The 24,256-nt window shown below is 39.0% G+C and overlaps 3 protein-coding genes across 3 annotated transcripts; 1 reads left to right on the forward strand and 2 right to left on the reverse strand.

Moving 5' to 3' along the window:
- LOC109713858 (zinc finger CCCH domain-containing protein 19-like) lies at positions 1,853-9,964 on the reverse strand (the record flags this gene model as incomplete). The annotated part of the gene is given in 11 exon segments (XM_020238108.1): positions 1,853-2,678; positions 2,761-4,785; positions 4,867-5,015; positions 5,675-5,745; positions 5,887-5,937; positions 6,034-6,093; positions 6,849-6,976; positions 7,057-8,026; positions 8,168-8,355; positions 9,664-9,743; positions 9,831-9,964. Coding segments are annotated over 11 exon segments (4,443 nt in total), but the record flags the coding sequence as incomplete, so codon positions are not given.
- On the forward strand, positions 13,166-15,400 carry LOC109714007 (fructose-bisphosphate aldolase, chloroplastic-like). The gene is made up of 3 exons (XM_020238362.1): positions 13,166-13,953; positions 14,045-14,247; positions 14,413-15,400. The coding sequence occupies exons 2-3, from the start codon at positions 14,152-14,154 to the stop codon at positions 14,689-14,691; spliced, it is 375 nt and encodes a 124-aa protein (XP_020093951.1). The 5' UTR covers positions 13,166-13,953; positions 14,045-14,151; the 3' UTR covers positions 14,692-15,400.
- On the reverse strand, positions 15,403-22,966 carry LOC109714006 (probable serine protease EDA2). The gene is made up of 14 exons (XM_020238361.1): positions 22,680-22,966; positions 21,925-22,050; positions 21,426-21,581; positions 21,074-21,256; positions 20,812-20,928; positions 20,460-20,513; positions 20,316-20,387; positions 19,580-19,685; positions 19,369-19,465; positions 18,522-18,616; positions 17,537-17,611; positions 16,794-16,877; positions 16,465-16,563; positions 15,403-15,768 (listed from the first exon to the last, which is right to left on the reverse strand). The coding sequence occupies exons 1-14, from the start codon at positions 22,845-22,847 to the stop codon at positions 15,710-15,712; spliced, it is 1,491 nt and encodes a 496-aa protein (XP_020093950.1). The 5' UTR covers positions 22,848-22,966; the 3' UTR covers positions 15,403-15,709.

Here is a 24,256-nt window from a genome sequence, read left to right on the forward strand (position 1 = left end):
GCGGCGGCGGCGGGGGCGGGGGAAGGAGTGGGAGGGTTTTGGTTGGGGAGGAGGTGTAACGACCCTGGAGAATAAATGGTAGAAGTAGCAGTAGCAGTAGTAATAGTTAGCATGGGAGAATAGTAAAAATAGCAACTTTACTAGTTAAAATGGAGAATAAAAGTGGCAGCAGCAGAATAGTGAAGGAGCGAGCTCAGTGGGGTGAACCGGCGGCAAGGGCGTTCAGGCGGAACTCAGGCGGGCGACGAGGAAGGGTGGCGCTGCGGCCGCGGCAGCCTTCCCAGCGACTGTCTCCCTCAAGAAAGCGAAGGCGCCGGCCGCGCTCTGGAACCCGCCGCAGGCCTGCTTGAGCCTTGCGGCGATGGTGCGATCGGCGGCGTGGGCGATCTGCGAGTAGACGGCGGCAGTGGGGGAAATGGGAGGAACGCGAAGGGAGAAGGAGGTCCGACAGCATCTACGGTTGGGGAAGATGGAAGCCTTGCGGGTCGGATCGGCAGATTTCCGGATCGGAGGCAAAACGCGAACCCAAGACCCGCCGGCAATGGATAGTGCGGAGAAGGCGAACCCGCAACCCGCTTGCCCGTTTACCAGACAACTTCGGACCGAACAAGCCCAGCGGAGGCCCAGCCTGCGAGTGAATCGCGGCCCAGCCTGTTCTCACCCAGTTTACATATTGCTGTTTAGCCCTTATAGGATAGTTTACTTTAATTTCAATACCAGTTGTAGAGGAATATATATAGCTAACAGAATGTAATGAGAAGATCATCAATGAAAATGAAATAGTCTATTTCTCCCCCAAAGGTTCTTCTCCAAACCCTTCTTCTTCTCTATCCCTTATCTCTATCCCAACTCTTTTCCCTAACCCTCACCTCTCAATCCTCATCTGTCTATCTCTCTACCTCTATTTCTCTTCCCTCTAACTCAATCCCAATTTCTATCTCTATTTTCTTACCCCTCTAGCCTCGGTTACCGATTACGTTACCTCGGATCCACGACCAGAAGCACCGAGAACAGCAATATACAAGCCGGGATATTACAGGAGGAAGGAGTGGATTGAGGATTGGCGTAGTTTGGGAGGAGGAGGAGGAGGAGGAGGAGGAGGAGGAGAAAAGGACAGGATGGGGAATTTCCGTTTTGTTGCACCGCTGTAAAATTCCGATTTTACCCCCGGACTCCTCTTCCTCCACGCAGAGCTTGGGGTTACCGGTGAGCTTAAGCTTACCCAGCATCCGATCCACGAACCCGGCGGAGAAGGGGATCCGACCCGCGAGCGAGTTGTTGGCCAGGTTGATCTCCTTCGCCGACGCCTCCAGCCGCTTCAGCTGGTCCGGCAACTCCCCTTCTAGAAGGTTGTTGTCCAGCGCCAGGTAGCACAGGTTTCCCAGAAATACCCCCANTAAATAAATAAAAAAAAAAAAGAAGAAAAGAAAAGAAACCTCGAGGTGAATTTGTCGGCGAATAGTGACTTAATGTGGTACATTTATCAATCAATATAAGCATCACATTTGTCGAAGTAGTAACAATTCAGTGAAAAACTGAATAGTTTTGGCCAGCAAGCCCAATTTCCAGTGATGCGGGATTGAGGATAAGAGTCGTGAGACCCGTCTCTTATCTCTACTTACCTATTTTTAACAACAAACCGTTGTTGGCTTGCTCATGTTATTTCTGAAACCATTTGGGGATAAGCATCCAATCCAAGGTCTATCCCTACGGAGGAGGGATTTCAGATCTTCGGTGTTTATCAAACCGGCAAATCAAAACACGAATTGAGAAGACGAGAATTTCCGTCTCTCGGGTTCCAAATTCACAAACAACGCACGCCCTTTAGAACTCTGTGGGCCAAAGAAGAAGATGACACAAGTAAAAAGATTGCTGATTCCGTACAGCTTCGGTGCTAGAATAAATTACAATCAGCAACACGGTAACAAGAATGCGCTATGCTATTCTTTCTGCACAAAATTCTAATTGTTTTAACATCCCGAGGATTTCCGGTGTATCATACTGGGCTATACGGTGATTACACTGTACAAATACAGCAAGGAGAGAGAGGTCAAAAGACGAAAGGGAACCAAAATCTCTACTGCAGAGACATCATTGATGCAGAAACTTACAAGAAGGACCCTTCTTGCAGTAGCCGCTCTCATAAAACTTACATACCCCCCTCTGAGCTTGCCCTTTCGAAGGCGGCCTTGAAGATCCCCAACCCCCGCCAGTCTCCGACCTGCTCCTCGAAGATTTCCCACCACCATGTGCTAAATCTCTGTTGTCGAAGTAGCTGTTGCCGTAAGTATCAGCATTGCCGACCGGTGAACTCCAGCTCCTGTTAGTGTTTCCTAGTGCAGTTCCCCAGCCGGCAGTCGGATTGGCAATTGCCGGGTTTCTTGGTTCTTCCAAATTGAAATTCTTACTCGTGTTTCCTAGAGTCATTGGCCCCCACCCGGAGATTGGGTTGTTCTCCTGACCAGGCGTTATCCAACTAGAAGTGAGATTCGGGTTTCCCTGAACAGATGCTCCCCACCCGATAGTAGGATTTGTATCTTTTGGTGGCGCCCTCAATTCGCTAAGACTCGAGTTCACCGATTCTGCATTCCCTTGTGCTACCCTTGCAACTGTCTCTGGATTTTGAGTAGTTACTTTCCAAGATGAACTAGAAACATGTTTCTCCCCCGTCCCATGACCTGTTAATAACACTAGTCAGCAAAAATTTTAATAAATTCTACTACTGAAGGAACTAAACCAATAGTTTTCTCTTGTTGTTACCTGCGGAAGAACCATCTAAAGCATTCAGTCCAGAAGGCTGTGAGGCTGGTGTGGGAGATGGCAAAGACCAATTAGTGTTTGTTGAATCATCGAGACTTTCCCAGTTTAGTATAGGCTCAGGTCTAAAGAAGCTCGATTCTCTCCCAGGAGATACTGGATTATTACAAGAGGAATCTGGTTCTTCTTTCCGAGATGCAAGTTCTTGCTTGTTCGGAGTTCCAGATCTTTGATCTGTGAACAATTCCAGCACAATGGTTTCCGTTATGGGCTTAGTACTTGATCCAGGATCAACATCATTAGGTTCTGGGTGAACTAGAAGAGAATTATCGAGATAATCGGCTATGCTAATGGAATCCCTATCTCCCAACTCTTCAGCTGTGACTCTTGAGTGTAATTCCACACTATCAGCTTCACAAGGAACACAAGCAGGTGAATCAGGTAGTTCAAGTGAAAGAGCAACAGAAGTCGGATCAGGCACTAAAGATTTAATATCTTTGGTATCATCTGCTTCAGGCCATGTTTGTCTCATTTCGACCTCCTCAGGCTGGGTTCCCGATGGATCCTGCCTCCTACACTTTGGAGTTGGACTGGGACAATCACTCTCGAAAAAATTCTTCGTGTCCTTAAAGGGGGTGTCCACAGCAACTGCAGATTGATTTATCAATTTATTTTTAGCACCAAACTCAGAAGGAATTTCCTGCTTAGTTGATAGGTGAGAATCGCTGAAAGCACCAATCTTATCCTGATTCTGGATAGCTTCAGCAGTTTGTTCTGTTTTAGTCATACTGGGTACAGAACCAGACGACTCGGAACATGATCCCCCACCCTGAGCTCTTTCAGATAGCTTCAATACACTGTTAGCAGAGTTCAAGCTCCCAGCTGCAGCAGAATCTGCTAAGGAGGCAGTCAAAGTGGGTTTGATAGCGGCAGTTGTTGATTGATGTTTCCCACCAGATATAGAAATTGGCATTGAACCGCTTGCCGATGCAGTAGATGGGCTTAAAGCACCCGACCAATCTCTGCTACTCAACTGCGGGGTTGGTGAAGGTACAGTGTATGAATCACTGGGCCATTGAGAAGCAAATTGTTGGCCTGAATTGCTCCGATTAGAATTATGGCTTTCACCACTCTGATTACCAGGGTGTAACGGTTCAGATTTAGATGGACTCCATACACTGCCAGAATCCTGACCATTGTTCCATCTACTAAAATCTCCTACAGGAAGCCCCCTACCATGCTGCACTGGTGGTCCATCTGTTCTCGCAGAAACCGGAGCAGTCAATGCAGGACCGCTATAATTTTGAACCTGACCGTGCCAAGAATTAGCATCCTTGGACGATTCCCACCCTCGTGGAGAAGCACCAAACCTTCCTTTCTGAGCATAATTAGCCTCCACTTTTGGGTCAGACCGACTAGCTAAAGTACCAGTATTTGTACCTGCATAACCAGTGGAAGAGAACATAGTATTGTTTTGGCGTGTGTTACGGTAGTCATTCCCTCCCCAAGCGCTTTCACTTTTAGCACCTGTATTACCTGCTATACGAGGTGAATCTTTCTGGAATGTTCGCAGGATGTCGGTCAGTAATAAAGAGTTCTCTTCCCTCTCAAATGTGAGCCACACCCTTAGATCACGTGGAAAGTAATTACTCCACTTGTCCAACTGGGAAATAGAAAAAGGTCCCTGGACGACTCCACCGGGGTCTTTGTAGTGCCACACCTTATCATCACTCTCACTAATGTCTGGTGGAATAGAAAATGCAGAAGATACCGGTGATGGAGTTATAGGCGCAGCACCATAACCATGTGCTGGTTTTGTCACACTACTTTCTGGACTGGTTACACTGGTCTGCGATTTCGGAGTATCCCAACCATTCATCCGACTGAAATCTGTATCTTGTTTCCAAGGCAATTTCTCCTTGTCATCCACAACAGTGAATGGATCTGAATTACCCACCGTTTTGCCTGAGGCGAATGGTCCCCTTCCCTTCCTACGGGACTCCCTTGACCTGCTAATATTATTGTTACCTGCACAACAAACCATTAAACCGAATTTGAAGATCCTTTCGAGGATAACTACAAAATCTTTATAATTGAGGAATTAAATACCTATTCTTTTTCCATCTGTTATTTCTTCAGCAGATTCATACTCTGGATCCATATGAGGGTCAGTATGTATTTCTGGAACTTCGTTAAATCTACGCACGCGTTCCTCTGGTGTGGCTAGAAGCTGCAGCTTTTCTACACATTCTCTAAGCGTGAAAAGCAGTTAAGGATCACTAAAGTATTGAACTTACGTTTTCACCAAGATCACTTTGAAAAACAAACTTGGTGGTCTATTTTTCAAGAAGCCAAACATCAAACATATGTGAAGCCATTTCCAGCCAAGTGCTGGAGCATGTGGCATTAGAGGAAAGAAGATAAAGTCTAGAATCATTTTGCATTACATCAATGAAAATTGTCAAAATCTGCTCTAGAAGCCATAAAAGTGAGTTAGCTTCATTGCAGAAAACATGGGTTGGTCATTCTTGCATAAAGTTTATTACACCAATATTCTCTCTACTGGCAATATTTTACAGCGACTGAAGTTTGAGAATAGCAGTAAGCAGTACATGAACCAATAATTTGCAACTAACTCACGCTTTACCAGAATTTGAAGGAAAAAAAGGCTTGAAAGACATATCTTAACAGATCGTAATAATGTAGTAAAGATAGTAGTGTAATTAGTTTTCAGAGACAGCCAACGTACCAGGAATACTTAATAAACAATCCACAAACTAATCACCTTATCTGTTAGTGTATGCTGATAGTAGTGTAATTAGTTTTCAGAGACAGCCAACATACCAGGAATACTTAATAAACAATCCACAAAGTAAGCACCTTATATGTTAGGGTATGCTGCTAACAAAAAGGATATTCCTTTCTACGGCCTGTTTCACTTGCACGATCACGAAGATGACTCAGCCGCAACTTCTCAGTTTCCATTATCTGAAAACAAACAGGGCTAACAATAAGAAAACTATAAATCAAAAAAAAAAAAGGATTCTACTTTTCTAACTATTAAACTCCACAAAGTAGACAATTTTAGTTGAACTTCAAAAAGAAATCAGAACATGCTAGAGTACTTACATCCTTAACTCTAACAGATTGGAGGATCCGAGCTTTCTCCTGAATATATCCCTGAAGATATTAGGGGGGAAAAAGGCTTTGTCAAGGAGGCATAACGTGTATAAAGTTGAGGGCAAAGAACAAAAGTTGATCAACATTTAGCATTACCACTGTTAGTCGAGTAAGCAGACCACATTTTATGCTTTGCCTCAAGCGCCTACATTCCTCCTGGAAAGAAATGTGAAAGGATTCATCAATCCAAATAAAGAATGACAATAATTTTTTTACATCATTTAATTACTATCATATGATGAGTAAGACATGCCATGTCAAGTTGGCTACATCAGCCAGTAAGTACCACCAGCATTTGCCAGCTTGAAAATTTATGAAACAACAGCACCTCTTAACACCTTTCAAGAAGTATAAGCTATCAAATCGAAGGAGGCATAGATAACTTATTCTGATATTTTATGTATTCAACTCAAAATTCAGAAAGAAGATCAAGCCCATAACAGTTATCCTCGCTACCCAAAATTATCTAATCAGCATTTTGGGAAAAGGTGACATTATTCAAACTTGTGAACTGAGTTTGAACACAATATCCTGACAGCTTGTAGCAGTAAGTCTACTACACCACTAGTATCCTGACCAAATCATCTAAGAGGATTCCCATGACCGGATGATCCCTTGAACAAACAAGACTACTAGCATAGAATTACAATGACTAACACATGCAAGCAATAGTGAATTTTCACCTCCTAGGAGGGATCCACTTCTAACGAGAAACACGCTTCTTCATATGAGATAATTTTTTTGGTTAAAACAAATGGCAGAAAGACAGTGACTAATCACAGTGGCAAATGCTAAGAGAAAACCAGTACAGCTATTTAGTCATAAACCATTACAACGCAATTCACATGTTAATGGTAATTTTACTAAAGCAATAAAAAAAAGGCAAGAATATAAGATGACCAAGTCCCAACCTCCGTAAATTCCTGATTTGAGATAGCATCAATTGTAAAAACCTCCTTTTTGTCTAAATTTAATATCTCCAACGCAATATCGGTTGTTTTCTTACCGATCTTGTATCTTTCTGCGACCTTGCTAGTCCCTGCATAGAAAACCATTACTTATTAGCATTTGTAAGCTCAAGTAACATTATATAAAGATATAAGACGAGTAACAACTTACCAACAACTTTCACCAAGCGATATATATCTTGCTTTTGTCCAGTATTGGAAATTCGTATCCTCACAAAAGTGCCAACAACTTTCTCACCGAATGTGTCGCCATCATGAGCATCAATCAAATCCTCCATCAAGCTACGGCGCAAGAAAATTAGATTAATATTGTGCACATCAATAGCAGCATAGTCATCAAGATTAGTCTGCGGCTCTCTCTCCTCCATCTTTTTCCGATTCCTCCGTCTCTTATCAGGAGACAACTTTGTTGACATATCACTATGTTCTTCAACATACATTTGACCTGGATCAAGATGAGAAACTCCCCCTTGGTTGCTGATGTTCCCTACTTGTGAAGGCTCTTTCATAAGAAAATGAGCTTCTAAAAGTTTTAACATCTCAAAATGACCAACGCGGGTTTTTCCGAACAAGTTTTGAAGTCTTGTATCACAAATTATTTGGCTTTTTCGACGTGGATCGCGAAGGTTATTTCGCTTTATATACTCAAGCAAAAGAGACTGAACATCAAATTGGGATACAGGAGATTTATCACCCCCTCTCATGTGCCCTACAAATTCTAAAAGCACTGGTGAAGCCCATTCAACATCATCAGACATAGATGTCCTGTCACCTTCTACTTTCTTCAGAGAAATTTGAACTTCTGTGACTATATTTTCTACACTTTTGGCAGAATTTCCATGATCAACACGATTCTTGGGACGTTTCCTAACCTTTTTCCTAGAAGAAATGCCTCGGCTGCGCTTTCCTGGAGAGCTATCAGAGCTAACATCTTGGTCATTGTTAGCATCGTATAACTCATCAGAAGATTCCTGCTCATTGCGAGAAGCACCAGAGTTTTTCCGTGGATTCTTAGCATTACTTAGTTCTTCCAATGTTAAAGACAACCTCCGTTTCTGATCTAACCAATATAATTTGAACAAATATTCCCAACTATTCTTGTCATCAAAATCAACTACAACCTGCCAGAAAAACAAAATTGGTTCAACAAATATTCACATTAGATGTACATAATCATCAAATTAAAAGTCAATTAAAAGCTTGCACTGAATTTCAACTCTCAAGTAATAAAAAATTTATTTAAAAACTGTGTTAAGGCAGACCTTTTTCTCCTTTTCATCCTCCTTTGATTCTATCAGCATTACCGTGCTAAAGCAAGTCTCACAAAAGCCTTTGCTCCCTCTAACACAAAAAAACCTTGCTGCATTAATGCACTTTTTGCACAAAGAGTATGTACAGGTATAACACATGTATTGAGCAGCCTTTCCACACATGCTGCATAAATGCCAACCTGATATGCAAGGTAAAGAGTATCAAGCACTTGTAAGAATCAGAAGATTATAGTTACCATTGGAGAAATGATAATAGGTTGCAACAGCACAAAGTTAAGCTGAATAATATTATAGAAATGCCATGCACAGCACACTACAAGATCTGGTGCTTACAAAACAGAAGGTCAGCACATCGTACACAGAACAACTTAAAAGAGAAGCATGTCGAAGGGCAGTTATGAATTGGAATTTTAAATCAAAATACTCTTCCTACAACTTGCTGCCATTTGCAGAAGTATTAACAATCATCACTTTAAACTCTGAGCAGACAATAGTACAATAATATCTAGTGACTTCTCAACTCCAAGCAACAATAGTAACTATAGTATATTCCCAAAGAACATTCGTTAGGAAACTATGGACCTGTAATAATTTCTGAAATCCTGACAGTACAAAATCTAAATGACAAAGCTCACTCACTTCACAGTTAAAAAGAAAATAAAATAATCAACTATAATAGTTCTTTGACATTAATACGTATTTCTAGATGCGTGGATTTACTTTAAGTGCTATTCTTTATTTGGTCATTTTACTTTTCTGAATAGATTCCCCGAGGAGAATTTCCATTTTCTGAAAGAAAATGAACTATTGATCCAATATGAAAAGTACACTAATCCAAGTTTTATATGCCCAAAGAGGACAAAACTCCTCCAGTAGATGCACATGGATAAAGGAATTTTCTGTTACTTGGTTACAAATCGAACTAGGAGTACTTTCATTTAAACTGATTCAGGGAAAGCATCATTCCGAATGAACATTAAGAAAATGTGCATCTGCATGAACATAATGATCATACAGAAAGAAAAATAGAAGTGAACAGGAAAATGACAATGTATTGCATCTATTTGATGTCAATGTATTTACAAAGGACTACTGAATATCTGGCAGATTTCGGTTCAATCTGCAATTAGATCTTAAAGCTGGCTCGATTTAGTATATTTTGGCGGAGGCATCAGTACTCTTATACACAGAATAATATCACCAACTACATTCTTGCAAATCAGCATTCTAGAACGAAAAAAGAGGATGGTAAAACAAAGAGTTTTAAAGCCCCGAACTCGCAAGTGCTAGTAATGGGTGAAGCGCTAAATGGGGTATACTCAAAAGGGCGATACTTCTAGAGCAATTTTTCTTCGATGACTGACATAGTGGAGCTGCAAAAACTCAAATATGGCACTCATTTCACGGTTCACTACAGATTACAGTAGCAGAAAAGATAACAAGAATGTGAGAAGCATTAAGACCACAAAATGCATAAACTAACTAACCGCAATTCCACCGGACCCTCGAACGGAAGAATGACTCGTCCCGGTTAATACAAGCTGGGTGGTATACCTTCGGGCAGCCCCTACAACACTTTCAAAACATTAATAAGGAACTTAATCGAAGGTATGGTGGAGAGAGAGAGAGAGAAAGAGAGAGAGGAAACCCTAACCTACGATCGCAGACCACGAGATTTCCCCCGTCGAAGCAAATAAAGCACACGACCTCCTCCTCCTCCTCTTCCTTCTTCCTCGCCGGCGGGGCCTTCGCGCCGCCCTGGGCCTTCGGCGGTCGGCCGCGCTTCCGCTTGCGGAAGCGGAGGCGGCGGAGGCGGAAGCCTCCGCTGCCTCCTCTGCCCCGGCTCGGTAGGGCTCCCGCCCCTCTTGCCCTAGCCCCGATTATACTACCTGCTGAGCGTCAAGGACCCGGGCTAGTACCTCCTGCGGCCGGCTCTACTTCGACGCCGCCGCCGCCGCCGCTGGCCGCGCCGCCTCCGCCGCTCGTTGCGGCAGCAGCGNCGAAGGCGGAGGCGGCGGAGGCGAAGGCGGAGGCGGAGGCGGAGGCGGAGGAGGAGGAGGAGGCGGAGGCGGCAACTCCTCGTCGGGGCGCTCGATCGGGTGAGGAAGGGCGCCATCGCCGGAGCGAAACCCCGCTTCGGAATCCATTGAAGGGGGGAACGCAGCGGAATTTAGGGTTTGCGCAAAACCCTAGCTCTTCGTCCCCTCTCTCTTTCTCTCTCTCTCTCTCTCTCCGCGTTTGCGTCCCAGGGTGCGCGGGGGTTCCCGAGCGGAAGAGATGGACCAAGAGAGCGCTTCTTAGGTCAAAGACTCAAAAGAATTTTATTTTATTTTATTTTAATTTTTTTCCCCACATTTTTTTTTTCCTTTTTTAAAAAAGCCCTTTCGGTGGGGGGGACTCGTGGGACGAACATACGACGCAACGAGCACCAAAACGAAGGCGCCGCTAGGTTGAAAAAAGGGCGAAAAGGAGTGAGCGGTAAAGTAGCACAAGAGAGTAGTTGGAGGGCGTAAATTTTCCCAGCTTTGAAAAACTTTTCAAACACACCTGTTAAAAATGTACGGATGGTCCCTGTAGTATCGTGATATTGCACTTTGGTACTTATATGTATATTTATTATTGCTAAACATTTGATTGATGTTTTCCTAATAAAATGACCATTTCAACTCTTAACTCTAGCACACGTTGACTAAACTGGATAAACTCAGTAATGAGAAAAGAAAAGAAAACAAAAGAAAAAAAATCTAGATAAAGAAATTGCCGTCTAAAAGTGAAAAGCCTTTGGAAAAAGTTGTAATGCGAGTATTAGGGATGTAAATGGCTCCAGGTTGGTGGAGTCATCTCAATCCGCTTCGAATGAGACCGTCAGTGGGAGCCAAAAATTTTAAAAAAATTAATCAATTCTGAATTCATCCTGATCCGCTAAGAAATCAGGGCAGAAGATGAAATACTCATTTCCTCTTACAATTCGTTTCAATCAGTCAAAAATCGAATAAAGTGATAAATGAGAGCGAAAAATAAAATAAAAATGACCTTGTCCTGACCAACCAAGAACACGGAGCAAGAGACAAAAAAAAAAAAAAAAAAACANATTTCCGGATTTGTCTTTTTTTTTTTTTTTTGAGAGAGATAGATAGCATGCTAGTCGCTTCATTTATTTCATTTAGAAATAAACTTAACTAGAAATATAAATCAATTAGAATTCGAACTTGGGACCTCGGTGTTTCCGGATCCGTCACATTTGCATTCCTAATGGCAATATATATAATTATAATATATGGAGTATTCCAAAAGGGCCTTTTTGTCGCTCTAGGAATGTAAATGGGCTGTACATGGGCCACATTGTTTAGTGGGCCGGTTACATAATTGGGCCCTTATAGCGACACTTTACTTGTGATCCGGCCCATTTTCACAGTAATATGTATTTACACTCAGGATTCCTACAGAATAACTTCATTTTGTTTTACCAAAGTAATAATTCTTCTTAAATTCTGGTTTTAGAGTGGTAGTTCAAAAGAATATCAAGCTTCAATGACACATAACGTAACATCTTACTGGTGTCATCACTCAGAAGATGATCGACTAAAACGAAAAACATGGACAGTGTTACTGCTGGGACTATGCTAAGCTACAATCATATGGCTAAAATGCATGAAAAAAATTCACGTACATAGATAATGCGAAACAGCTGAGAGTAAATCATATACTCTGGTAAATTACTTAATTGGCGTAAATAATATATGTTACACTATTGTGCTTAATTGCTTGACAAATCGACATAGCTATGGATTGACGACGGCCGAAACTTTTTGCGATAAAGCTCACCTGAAAGAACCTAGTTTGTCACCGAGTTTGTGGCACCTCAAAAATTCTAAGTTCCCCAGGGGACGTCGAATTTGGTTTCTTGCGTCGCGCACCCTTTTTGCTGCTGCAGAAGTCTCGATCTTCATGATTTGCACAAAAATTGTTGTTTTTATTAATTACTACTCGCTAGGTAGCTGAGAATTATTGGATTAAATTAAATAAGTTTGCCAATGTTTCGGAACACTTGAGCGTAGTTTACAACAAAGCAAAAGGACGGTCCTCCTTTTTTTTTTTTACCTCGTTTTTCCTGTGCACCAATTATCGGTCCTTTTGTGCAATCTAATAATGTCATATTCAATCAATACATCATTAATATTTCTTAAAAAAAATATCTTCAAGAAAAGCCAAACATTTATATATATATATATATATATTATAATTAACAAACACATTGGTCTCGTGGCGAAATTGAAACGAACCCTAACTGTTGTTCAGATACGGTTCGCACGAACCAGGCCCACGCGAATCGATTCACGGTGCACAGCAGAGGCGACGAAATTGCGCAAAAGCACCGAGTACGATCAACATGGTCTCTCCAGATGCTTCTTTAGATCCTCCATTATCTTGCCACGTCAGACTCATTTGCGCAGCTGGCACCTCCTCATTGGCCCGTTCATTTCAACCTCAAACGGCCCATGTCCTCTCGCTATTAGGGTCCGTTTGTTTTGGCCTAAGTGGAGTAATCGATTCATAGAATTTAAGTTTTGTTACTCTCGTTATTTATTTTGGTATAAGTCAAAAATATAATGTAACTCAAGTTACGTTAGACCTACTCTCGACTTTTTTTTTTTTAAGTGTTGAACTCTACTTCTGCCATACTTAACCTCCTCTAAACAATTTATTAAATAGTAAAATTTAAATTCTACTTTCTTTATAATGAGTTAGAATTATCTTATTTATAATAATAAATTAAAATTACATTTAAATAATAAAAAAATTTAATTATATAATAGGTTAAATTTTATAACGGTAAATTTACCAGATAACGGGATTCACTTACTTACATCAAAATAAACAATAAAACTAAAAAAACTAATTTTACCAAGCACCAAATTACATAAAAAAAAGCTGAAGAAATAATTGAATTTAACTTTCAGACTGTACGAGTTATGTTAAAACAAATAATAAAAAGTTAATCAAACTTTAAAAGAACTCAAACATCACTGTATTTGAGTTACGTTGAATCTACATATTCGTAAATCCAAAAGCCCCTTAATGGAAGAGGAGCTCACTGCACTGCATTGGCCCATGCCATAAGCATTCAAAAACAGAGTCAATTCTTATACTCTCTCTCTCTCTATCTCTCTTTCTCTCTCTCTATCATCTTCTTTTATCGTTTCGATGGCGTCCACTGCTATACTTGAGTTACGTTGAATCTACAAATTCGTAAATCCAAACGCTCCTTAATGGAAGAGGAGCTCACTGCACTGCATTGGCCCATGCCATAAGCATTCAAAAACAGAGTCAATTCTTATAGTCTCTTTCTCTCTATCATCTTCTTTTATCGTTTCGATGGTGTCGGCGTCGATTGTCGAATGCGACTTGCGGAAAGCGGCCAGCGCCGAACGGGCTAGAGAACACGGAGGCAAACCGGCAGGAACTTTTTTTTTTTTCCTTTTCTTTCTCTTTCGCTCTTGTTACAGTTACTGTTGAGAAAAGCTGTATTTGGAACAATTTTTTGCAAGTTCACGGCTAAAAACCACAGTAATCAGTAGAAATGAATACAAAGTGTAAACTTCATCCTGCAAGTAGTGTATGCAGTCGCCAATTTAGCGAGCCAAATCGGCGAGGGGTGTTGGAGTCGGAGATCATGATCGAAGAGTCTCTCTTTATCCAGTGAGCCTATTCAGCTTGCCGAATTGTACTACTCAGCGATCTGATCGCTCTTCTGCTCTCCGAGCAGGCGAACTGCAGTGAGCATTCCGAACGGGCCCTCGGCCCTCGCCGTTAAGGAACGGAACTCTGATTCTCTCTGTATGTTCACTCTTCTGCATGTTTTCACAGGACAACAGGCTAGTGCCGATCGTGGAGCCGGAGATCCTGCTTGACGGCGAGCACGGGATCGGGCGGAGAACAACGTGACGTTCGAAGGTATCCTCCTCAAGCCCAGCATGGTCACCCCCGGCGCCGAGTGCAAGGGAAAGGCCACACTGTGGAGCAAGTCGCAGAGTACACCCTCAAGCCGCTCCACCGCCGCATCCATCATGGCAAGCTCTCTTGTCTAATCTCAAACTGATATAACAAGATCCAACCGTCGAAAACTAACCGTCAACAACCAGTTCTTCTGAACTAGGAGGGACATATTTGCAAACTTTTCGATCACCTGAGAGAATGAAAAAGGAGCTAACGGCGGCGCTTGTCGGATTTTGCAGTTCCCGTCGGGCGGGCAATCGGAGGTGGAGGCGACGCTGGACCTGAATGCCATGAACCAGGGGCAGAACCCGTGGCATGTGTCGTTCTCGCACGCAAGGGCGCTGCAGAACACGTGCCTGAAGACGTGGGGCAGGCAGACCGAGAACGTCAATGCTGCGCAGAAGGCGCTGCTCGTGCGCGCCAAGGCCAACTCCCTGGCGCAGCTCGGAAAGCACACCGGTGAGGATGAGGCTGAGGAGGCAAAGCAAGGGATGTACGGCAAGAACTATTCTTACTAACACTGCGAGTCATAGCTGTTTCCACCTTGTACGCTTAGTTCATTTTGCTTAATGAATGAAGCAGGTAACTTACTATCTCTTTCTCAATTACAAAAAAAAAAAAAAAAAAAAAAAAACATTGCGAGTCCCCACAGCAGCGGGGAAATGTAGAATTCTACTGCTACCTCCCTTCTTGTGCTTGTGCTTTCACTGGGGTTTTTTCCTGACTAATTCTGTTAGTCAAACTGCTGCTTTAGCCACCGTATATGAATTATCGGCCAGTCGATTATAATGGTGGTGATGCATAACAAAATGAATGCAACTGTTATAGTTATAATGAGCTGAACGTTTGTGAATAAGTACACTGCCCAATTTGTTCCAGATTCTTGAGTTAAAACGGTTCTCAGGCACTGGTGGTTTGAGGGGAATACAAATGGAACTCTTTTATTCAGTTGTTTTTTTCAGATTTATCCAATAGAAAAGGGGGAAAGTACAATTCCTATAAAATAAGATTATTCTTAGATAAAGCTTAAACTACTATTTTTCGCTAAAACACAATTAGTTATCTTAAAACACGGCGATACCTAGAGACTAACATCAAATAAATTGATTGATATACGTTTCTTGCATCACACTGAAGCCGAAAAGCTTCTTCCAGCAGTAGCAAGTGGAGGACTACACTAATAAGTCCCTGAAAATCCTTGTTAAAGAATAACGGCATTGCCACAGATGTTCATGAAATCTGAGATGAAAATATATAACTTGTTTTCGATTAGATAGTAACATCAAGAGTAAAGCGGATAAGGTGATACACAGCTGGATCATCGCATGAAAATAAAGATGACCGGAAACCCCTCATAGCTTTGCGAGTAAAACACTAGGGGTTTTAAATAACTGTATAAAATAATAAACTCATTTTTGTTCAATTGAGTCGTGGATTATCCACAGCATGTAAGCTATCTATGTAGGCATAGTTAGCAGACACATTTTCTCATAACTGAGAAAGTTCATATACCGGTATTAGCTCGCCGATATTAGGTCAAAGAGCAGAAACCATCCTTTTTCCTGTTAGAAACAAACCAGGCTCATCATCATCTCCTGAAAATTAAAATCCGAAAAGTCAGTAGTTAATAAACTGAGATACAGCAAAACCTTCCCTATGTTTACAGCCTTCTGTGGTAAATATATAAACTCAAACTTTTCATGTATTTATTTAGCTTCTGTCGGGTCTGGCCTCTGCAGTGAGAAGCTGTTAGGGGTGTAATATCGAGGAAATAGTTGTTAATGCCTCTTCGAATGATCAGACCCAAAGGGCCCTTGGTCATCCAACTTGAGCACTTGCAATTTTAGAAAACCTAAGTCAGATCGTTTGACTATATATATATGTATATGAGTTCTGCTAGGATACTATTAATAATACATACTATCCACTTTTTCACTCTTGAATCATTACTATTAGACCAACCACCTGCTCAACCCTAGTCATCAGGATGGTCACAAATTGGATAGTATCATGCTATTAATAGTATTCCAGCACAACTCTCTCTCTCTCTCTATATATAGATTCAACTTAAAGAGAAACTGAGAATCCATCAAAGGCAGATTAAAAGACCAATATGATATACCAAGAGAATCATGTAAAGGTTGACCTGATAATATTAAGGGCAGAAAAAAAGATTTTGCAAATTTATATGATTTTGACAGTTAAGAGTTTTGGAACATATAAAATTAGCCATTGGATATATATTAGAGTAAGCATTCTAAATGTTCTGATGTTACAGGTCAAACTCCTACCTGTATCTTGGCATTGGGACAACCACAAGTCAATATGATCTATGATCTGCTGCCTTACTTTCTTCACAGCCTCAGGAGATGTGCAGTTCGTAGCATCACCTAGAGCAGGATTACATAACCAAACAAAGTAAGAAATGGCAAAAGGACAGGATTAAACACAATCTAGTCTATTATGCAGCGTGACAATGATTGTATTTAAAAATATTCCACAGGATTACATCATTCAATCTAAATCTTATTTGAGTTCCACTGCCTAGTATCTTGTCAGAGAAGGTGATTTTGAATGAACCTCAGATCTAGTATTGAAGAAGGGGAGCGAATTAGTGTACCTTCAATATTCAAAGGCTCCTGGGGACATCCTCTTAAGTCGGTACCATGTCCACAATTATGACACTTGATCAAGTAAGATGGCACTGCACATGTAACCAAAATGCTAGTAAAAGACAAAAGAATATAAAACCCACAATTATTTTAGCAAACATGCCAACTGCTTCCGGCAATTCAAACATTTGAGAAGCATGCGCGAAGACATATCACAAAAAACGGTTCCATCTCGCTTGCATTTGTCATGTTCTATGCTTGTTCGGCTGTTCCTACCCTTGTAGTACTATATTGTATTCAACTGGTCAAAAAACTTAATACTTTAATGGTAGTAATACAGCACTTGAGGCATAATTTTGTAACACTATATTATATGAACTAAAATTTGATACAATGTAGGACACTAGCTGATGATGATTCTTTTGCAATCTACTGTAGCTTCTCTTTTTATTTTGCTTTGGAGAGGATGACTTCATAAGTTAAGCAACAATAATAAAAAGAGAGAAGTCCATCTATCAGCAGATACTATTGCACAGAACATGAGTTCTGGGGAGAAAAAAAAGAAAACGGTAGCGCACCCAAATGAGGCCGAATAATGCAGCTTTTGAACATCCGAGAAGTGAAGTTCAAGAAGCAAATCAATAAAAGTACTCCAGAATTATAGATACTAGACAAGAGAGAGATCTGATAGTACAACTCAAAATAAAGGAAACACTCAATAGAAAATACAAAACCACTTATGAAAACTCACAATCTTCTGATGATGTTTGTTTCGATGCATGGCGCCATGGATCTTGTGAGCCATTGGAAAACACTATCTTGGAACCTACACATTTTACACAAGTTAATAATTATTTTTAACAGCATCAATAAATTGTGAGTTATTCATATCTAAATAGACTTCCAATTTTCAAATAGAACTACTAAAAAAGCACATTAAGTTACGCATGACAGCCTGAGTGAGTGACTGCAGGGCACCAGTATTGTTATGTATCTTGTATGGCTGAATTAACTCTTAACATTGATGAGAAGCAATCTCCATTATTCTTACAAAATACACCCCTCTCAACTGAAATGGACTTCTTTCTTATCATGATTTTATGTAAAGCAGATAATTGTAAATATGTTGAAATGTTTATTTTCCAGCCAGAATCACTTTGTTACAGTAGACACTTCGAAAGCAGGATATCAGTAACAATTTCAATGGTTGCTCATACCATACTCTGATGTTGGCACTGGTCCTTTATAACAATTTCTAATGAACTCCAAAGAGGCAATTTTACATATTAAACCAGATTATAATTGTAAAATATGCATGCTAAACATTCTATTATTCCAAGATTGGTGATGGCTTTGCTTCGTCAAAGTTATTAGACCTCATTTCAATATGACAACCTTCAAGTTGTTGATGTCCATATTATTATTGATCATTAAGTAACTGTTCAGTGTAGAAGGGTGATGATCATATAAGTGGCTCTGACAATATCTCCAGGGTTGTTTTGAAATATCATGCAGCACAAAGTACCAGATGTTTTGACATATAATAATACATAGGTAAATAGTCATGGATGAAGTGATTTTTGGAACACAATTAGGCGTGATCCTTTAATGCACATGTACTGTTTAATTGTGAAAACTATAATCTTGAGTCCAAGAAAGTTGGTACCAAGAGAGAGCTACTTATAAAAAAGAAAAAACACAGTTTGCTGAAAAGATGACAAGGCAAGAAAGCAGACCAGCAATTCTGGTGCCCCCATAATATAAATTAGTCATATCTACACTGGGGTAGATGCCTTCCCCAAAAACATTTTTGCAGAGGTCCAAATGGTACCTACAAGAAGTAAAAAGGTATAAGCTCATTAAACATGTAATGAAGAAAAATTGTAAGATAGAAAATCAGTTTTCATAATTGGAAATTGGAAAACAGTTAGCATCAAAATATCAGGTTCGGCTGTGTTGAATAGAAGCAGAGCTCTGAATCTTAATTTGAATGAGGCCATCCCACTCAGCTTGTTAACAGCTCTCCTCCAAGATCTGGCCTACTTCTAGAGCAATATAACATATTGCAACCAAATAGCCTTAATGATATTTCAACCAAGGTGAAAAACAGTTTATTATAAGTGTTATTATAAGTGTTAAATAGAACTTCTCGTGTGTAAACCTATTCAACCCCACCACCCCCCCACTCCCTCTAGGTCTCATTGCCTCGAACTAAGATTTCCAACTCGGTAGTCTACTGGTTATCACATCTACATGATGGGGAATATAACGATAACTACGAACTGGGCACTTTCTTCTTCCTCAAGACAAAGATTAACCCAAAAATGGATTATTAAAGTAGATTCTTTGACCTTCTCTTATAATAAACTATATTCTGAAGAATAACCATGCTATAGCGATGATTTCCAGGATAACCATGTTAACATATTTGACATCAGCTTAATCATTAGTTCAAGATTCTACAAGATGCGCTTTATTAGGGAAAGAAAAAATTAATATCAGTTTTATCCTTATTCTGTAAATGCAGAGTATCAATATTGAAAATAGAACTGTATAAGCAGAAGAAACTTAGCGGAAGTAAACCTTATGTCAATCTTTGAAGAACGGATGCTATCACTTTCAGGCGCGACTTGAAAATATGCAACTTCAGTGCAAACTTGGAACCACCACAATCGAGCGGCTAGCAATGAATATTTGATCAACAAATCTTGGTTAAAGTTGTAATATAAATATGTTTAATGCAAAACTTGTTAATGGTAAAAGAAAAGAAGATCAAACCAGTGTAGCATATCACCTGTCTCATTAGGAGTTGTATTCTTCAGATAGTGCTGATCGTATGATAAAACCGAAGTACCAAAACTATCAATGTAGTAATCTTTAACAAAGTGAGCATACGCTTCCTGCAAAAAGTCAGTTGTTAGAAGACAATTAAATGTTGAAACGCCTATGAAAACTATAAAACATTGCTCGAATAACCAAAACAGTCTTAGGGCCTGTTTGGCTAAGTGATTTTTGCAGAATTGAGTTTGATTTAGGGAATTGGTTTAGATTAAAAACTGTATTGTTTGGCTGTCTAGATGGAAAGTGATTTTGTAAAACTGTTTGGCAAAAAAATTTTGCTGTTTGCAAATAATAATTTTTTTCGCTGAAATTTATTTTAAAATAATTCAAATTTTGAATTTGGATTCAAATTTAAAATTTAAATTTATAATTTGAACCAGAATTTAAAATTTTTATATTTGAATTTAAAATCTAAATGTTAAATTTTAAATTTTAAAATTTGATGTTTAGAATTTAAATTTAAAAATTTAAATTTAAAGTCTAAATCTGTATTAATTTTTCTCAATCAGGAAAAAGATGCTGTCAAGTTTGGCTGAAAAAAAATGTAACAGTAATTTGCTATACATGATAGGCATCATAGTATTGAAGAATCATTAGAAAAATATCTCAGAGCATCATGTATCAAAAATTTCTTTTAACAAGAACCTATTTAGGACGTCGACTGTCCGTGAAAGAATAGAGGAGCTTACCACCAAGTCTTCACCATTTTTCTTGGCATCGATAAGAGGGGAGCATAGAACATCCGGGTTCCCATACTGAAACTGAAATCCAAGAAGTTATTCCTGGAAAAATTAATTTCAAATGTTATACTAGGTTGTGTCGATAGTGGGTACCGCTGTAACAGCAGCATCTGCCAAAAAGTACAAGAAGTCAACATCATTGCTTAGCTGCAGAAAACAAGAAAGAGACGATAAGCAACATAGGGCGTTTCTCAATGACTTTTAAGTTTAAGTGTCATGATTAATGGAAGGAAAAATTATTATTATAGCCAGAAAGTAAGTAAACAAATCACAGTGTTCTGCTAAACAACAGATGCAACTTTAGCCCCACAATGCCATTTAGTTCTTCAATTGGCTCATATAACCTACTTCAGATTCCACTATAGTAGAAAGGGGCAGTAATTAAGGAGGCAGAAAACAAAAACATGTAAACAAAGACAATGAATTGCTATGAGGAAAGGAGTACCATAGATGCGCTAAATAAGCTCTTGACAGATCTTCCATCAGATTGAAGTTGTTCCTCAACAAGTCTGGTTATTTCTTGAAGCACAGCTTTGCATTCGGCACCCGCTGACACTCCAATCTGAAAGAGATGGCATTACAGAAAACTTACTGGCAAATTAAAGGGGTAAAATGCAAAATTGTGGGATATCATATTCTTAGAGGAAAGTAGAATTAACATAACAAAGTGACATCAAAATGCCCCAAAGCAGTTTCAGCTTATGAACCTGCTGGTCGAATTCGGTGAAGTTATAAACGGCAAGGACAACTCCTGAACTTGCAAGACTCCCACAGGTCAGATGTGGGAACTTCAAGCGAAACCAGGCACTGAGTGCTCCAGAGTAGGAAACACCAAATACAAACCAGGAACTACTAACACTTGAAATATTGAACTTTGTGTTGAAGTAGTCCTTTCAATACAATAGAAGTAGATTCATTCAGAAATCTAGGAAGAATAGTTAGTAGAAATTAAAGAAGATAATAATAGGTCAAAGACTACAAAAATAACAAATAATGATATGCATGTGTTATAGTAAAATCAGAAAAGAAAGTTATACACTTCTAGCACATTGGAGGAACCTGGTAATGCTGGCGGAAAACAGCCAAATCAAATAAAGCCTGCTTTGAGGACAGAAATCTTAAGTTTTCTGTTGTCAAATACTTGAAAGGTGAACTCTTCCCATAATATCGATGCTCAAGGGAAACCAAAGCAGCACCAAACTTCTTTGCTAGAACCTGTATCATCAAGTGATTACGCATGATTATGAACTAATTTACACTGCAGATCACTGCATCGCTAGAATGATGATAATTTTTTGAACTCATAATTTTTTTTGGGCGATCTCCAGGATGAAGTTCTTGGTTCCCCTGTTACTCCTGTTCCTCCCATTTTCGAAGCCTTACGTGGATTATTAGGATTATGACTTACATGTAGTGAAAAAAAAGAGTACTCACAGATAGATTGATAATAGGCTAAAAATTTAGTGTTGATAATGAAAATTATAGAACCGTAGGAGTCCATTAGGAAAAAGAAGGCATGTCACTCAGAGCAAGAATACGACATCACATATATACTCACAGCTGTGTAGTCATTGACAATTCCGTTGCAAGAGGATTCGCCACATATTTTCAAGAAAATAGGTCCATCGGAAACTCGGAAGTAATCAAGAAATTCGTAATACCGCTGCTTGAATTGGCGATGATCCTGTGCATTCAACCAGAGAAACCCCGTTAATTAAACTCGCTTCAAAGAAAAAAAAGAAGAAAAGGGGGATCGAAGGGTTTCACACATGATCAAATATCATTTATTTCTACAGCGAATTGAATCGTCTATGAATATTAACATAAAAACAGTGATGCAGCATCAAAGGGGAATTAACTCGTGTCAAATTCCTCGAAATTCATGAGAAAATTTCGGGATTATTTATAAGATAATCCTTCAAACTTTCCATGCTTTTCTCTGAAAAGGCTTAAAAATATCCAGCTGCATAACACGTTTAAATTGTTTCAGCACGAATCAAAAACCAACAATAATAAAAAAAAATATTGATATCAACTACTATAATCTTCATAACATCATTCAATCATCTCTCAAGCTACACAGTTATCAGGTATCAAAATTCATGGCGAAATTCAGATTCCGGGATTCTTTACAGATAACGTTTAAATTGTAATCAAAGAGTCAAAAAAAGAAAATGATACCAATTTTTATTTCAAAAAAAAATTCCAGCTACAAATCATTTGATCGCTCAACCAGAATCAAAAACCATGACACAGAGAGAGAGAGAGAGAGAGAGAGAGAGAGAGAGAGAGAGAGAGACAGAGAGACTTAACGATGGGGGAGAAGTGATCTAGGGTTTGATCGAGCCATCGCTCTTCACGGGTGAGGTAGGCGCCGTTCCCGAGGCGAGGGGGGCGGAAGCCGAGAGGGTGGGCGGTGGGGATGAGGGAGAGGAGGGAGAGCGAAAGGCAGAGGACGAAGAAGTCGGCGCCGGATCTCATGTTCCGCCCCCCTCTCGCCGGAACGGAGAGGTTAAAGTCGGCGACGAACGTGAATACCGCGCCGGCTTTTTTTTATTAGGGGTGAGGAGAGTGGTAGTAAGCTGGTGGGGGTGGAAAATCATTGGATTGGTTAAATAAGAGGAGGAGGATGAGTGCTAAATATTTTTCATATAATAAATAAATAAATGTACTTATCCCTAAAAAAAATAATTTAAAAATTTTAGAAAACCTATTTTGAGTTAAAAATATATATATAAAAATAGAATTTTATTTTTTTTTCACAAAAAAATCGTTACCTCTATATGTCTCATCCTGAAATTTTATTTTAAAAAATTATGTTTTAAAATAATAATTTGATAGGACAATGATTCAATATGTGTCCCTAAATAAAAATAGATAAGATTTGTACTCTTTTTGGACGTACAAATAATATTATTTTTTTCATAAAAATTTTTCAGCTCTGATATATAAAAAAAATTATGCAGTATTGTTCGACTAAAATTATATGAATAAGTTATTTAAGGACTAAATTGCAAATATGGCCCTCAAACTATAAAGAGCGCCACACATTTTAGTTCTCCTAATTTAATGTATTATAATTTTTAAGTTTATTTTACTAATCCATAATAGCAATATGTACCTACTAGAAGAATATGAGATTTAAATAGCCTAGAGACAAACTTAAAACTCGCAATTAGAATAACATGTCTAGAATCTGAAAAAAAATATCTTGGAAAACTTTATTATTAAAAATATTTTATTTATAAACATATTAATCTTATAACCTTAAAAATATAAGTGATGTTTACCTCTTTGTAATTTATTTTTTCTCACCACCCAAATATTGTCAGTTTGTCGCGTATATTAGTTTGTGAAATATTATAAATTTATTTTGTAAGTATAACATTATTATTTTTTATTATTTATGAAAATTTTGCAAATTGGAAAACACTCTCTTCATGCGTTAAAGGTGAGGGTTCTCAATTACTTGTGAAGTAACCAACTTCGAGTCCTCGATGCGTTTGGTTCGAATGCAAGTAAGAACTGTTTATTTCAGAAATAAATACAAATTCAGAAATAAATATGAAATATATTAATTTTGTGTTTGAATGAAAATTTGGTTATTTTTAGAAATCAGATAAATGATATTTGGATGATTAGATTAGAACAAGAGGAATAAGAATTATAATTTTAAATTAAAATTATTTTATCTGATTAATTAACAGCAAAATATTACTTACAAATAATTTAATAAATTAATAAATTTATTAGCTATAAATATTGTATATGATAATGAAAATATATTAACTAATTAATTAAATATAAAAAATAATTTAACTTTTTAATTAATTAGTAAATTACTTTAATTAGATAACTAGTAAAAAATTACTTAGATTAATAAAAATATT

Source organism: Ananas comosus, linkage group 8, assembly GCF_001540865.1.
Source record: "Ananas comosus cultivar F153 linkage group 8, ASM154086v1, whole genome shotgun sequence".
Classification (NCBI taxonomy): Eukaryota; Viridiplantae; Streptophyta; class Magnoliopsida; order Poales; family Bromeliaceae; genus Ananas; species Ananas comosus.

What these genes read in the sequence shown, in the direction of transcription:
- LOC109714007 (XM_020238362.1), top strand. Translation starts at nt 14,152, where the DNA reads ATGGTCACCCCCGGCGCCGAGTGCAAGGGAAAGGCCACACTGTGGAGC. An exon ending in CCACCGCCGCATCCATCATG is followed by an intron (nt 14,248 to 14,412) that starts GCAAGCTCTCTT and finishes CGGATTTTGCAG; the next exon opens with TTCCCGTCGGGCGGGCAATC.
- LOC109714006 (XM_020238361.1), bottom strand. Translation starts at nt 22,847, where the DNA reads ATGAGATCCGGCGCCGACTTCTTCGTCCTCTGCCTTTCGCTCTCCCTC. An exon ending in CAGATGCTGCTGTTACAGCG is followed by an intron (nt 20,388 to 20,459) that starts GTACCCACTATC and finishes CTTGGATTTCAG; the next exon opens with TTTCAGTATGGGAACCCGGA. An exon ending in GGAGCCTTTGAATATTGAAG is followed by an intron (nt 16,564 to 16,793) that starts GTACACTAATTC and finishes ATCCTGCTCTAG; the next exon opens with GTGATGCTACGAACTGCACA.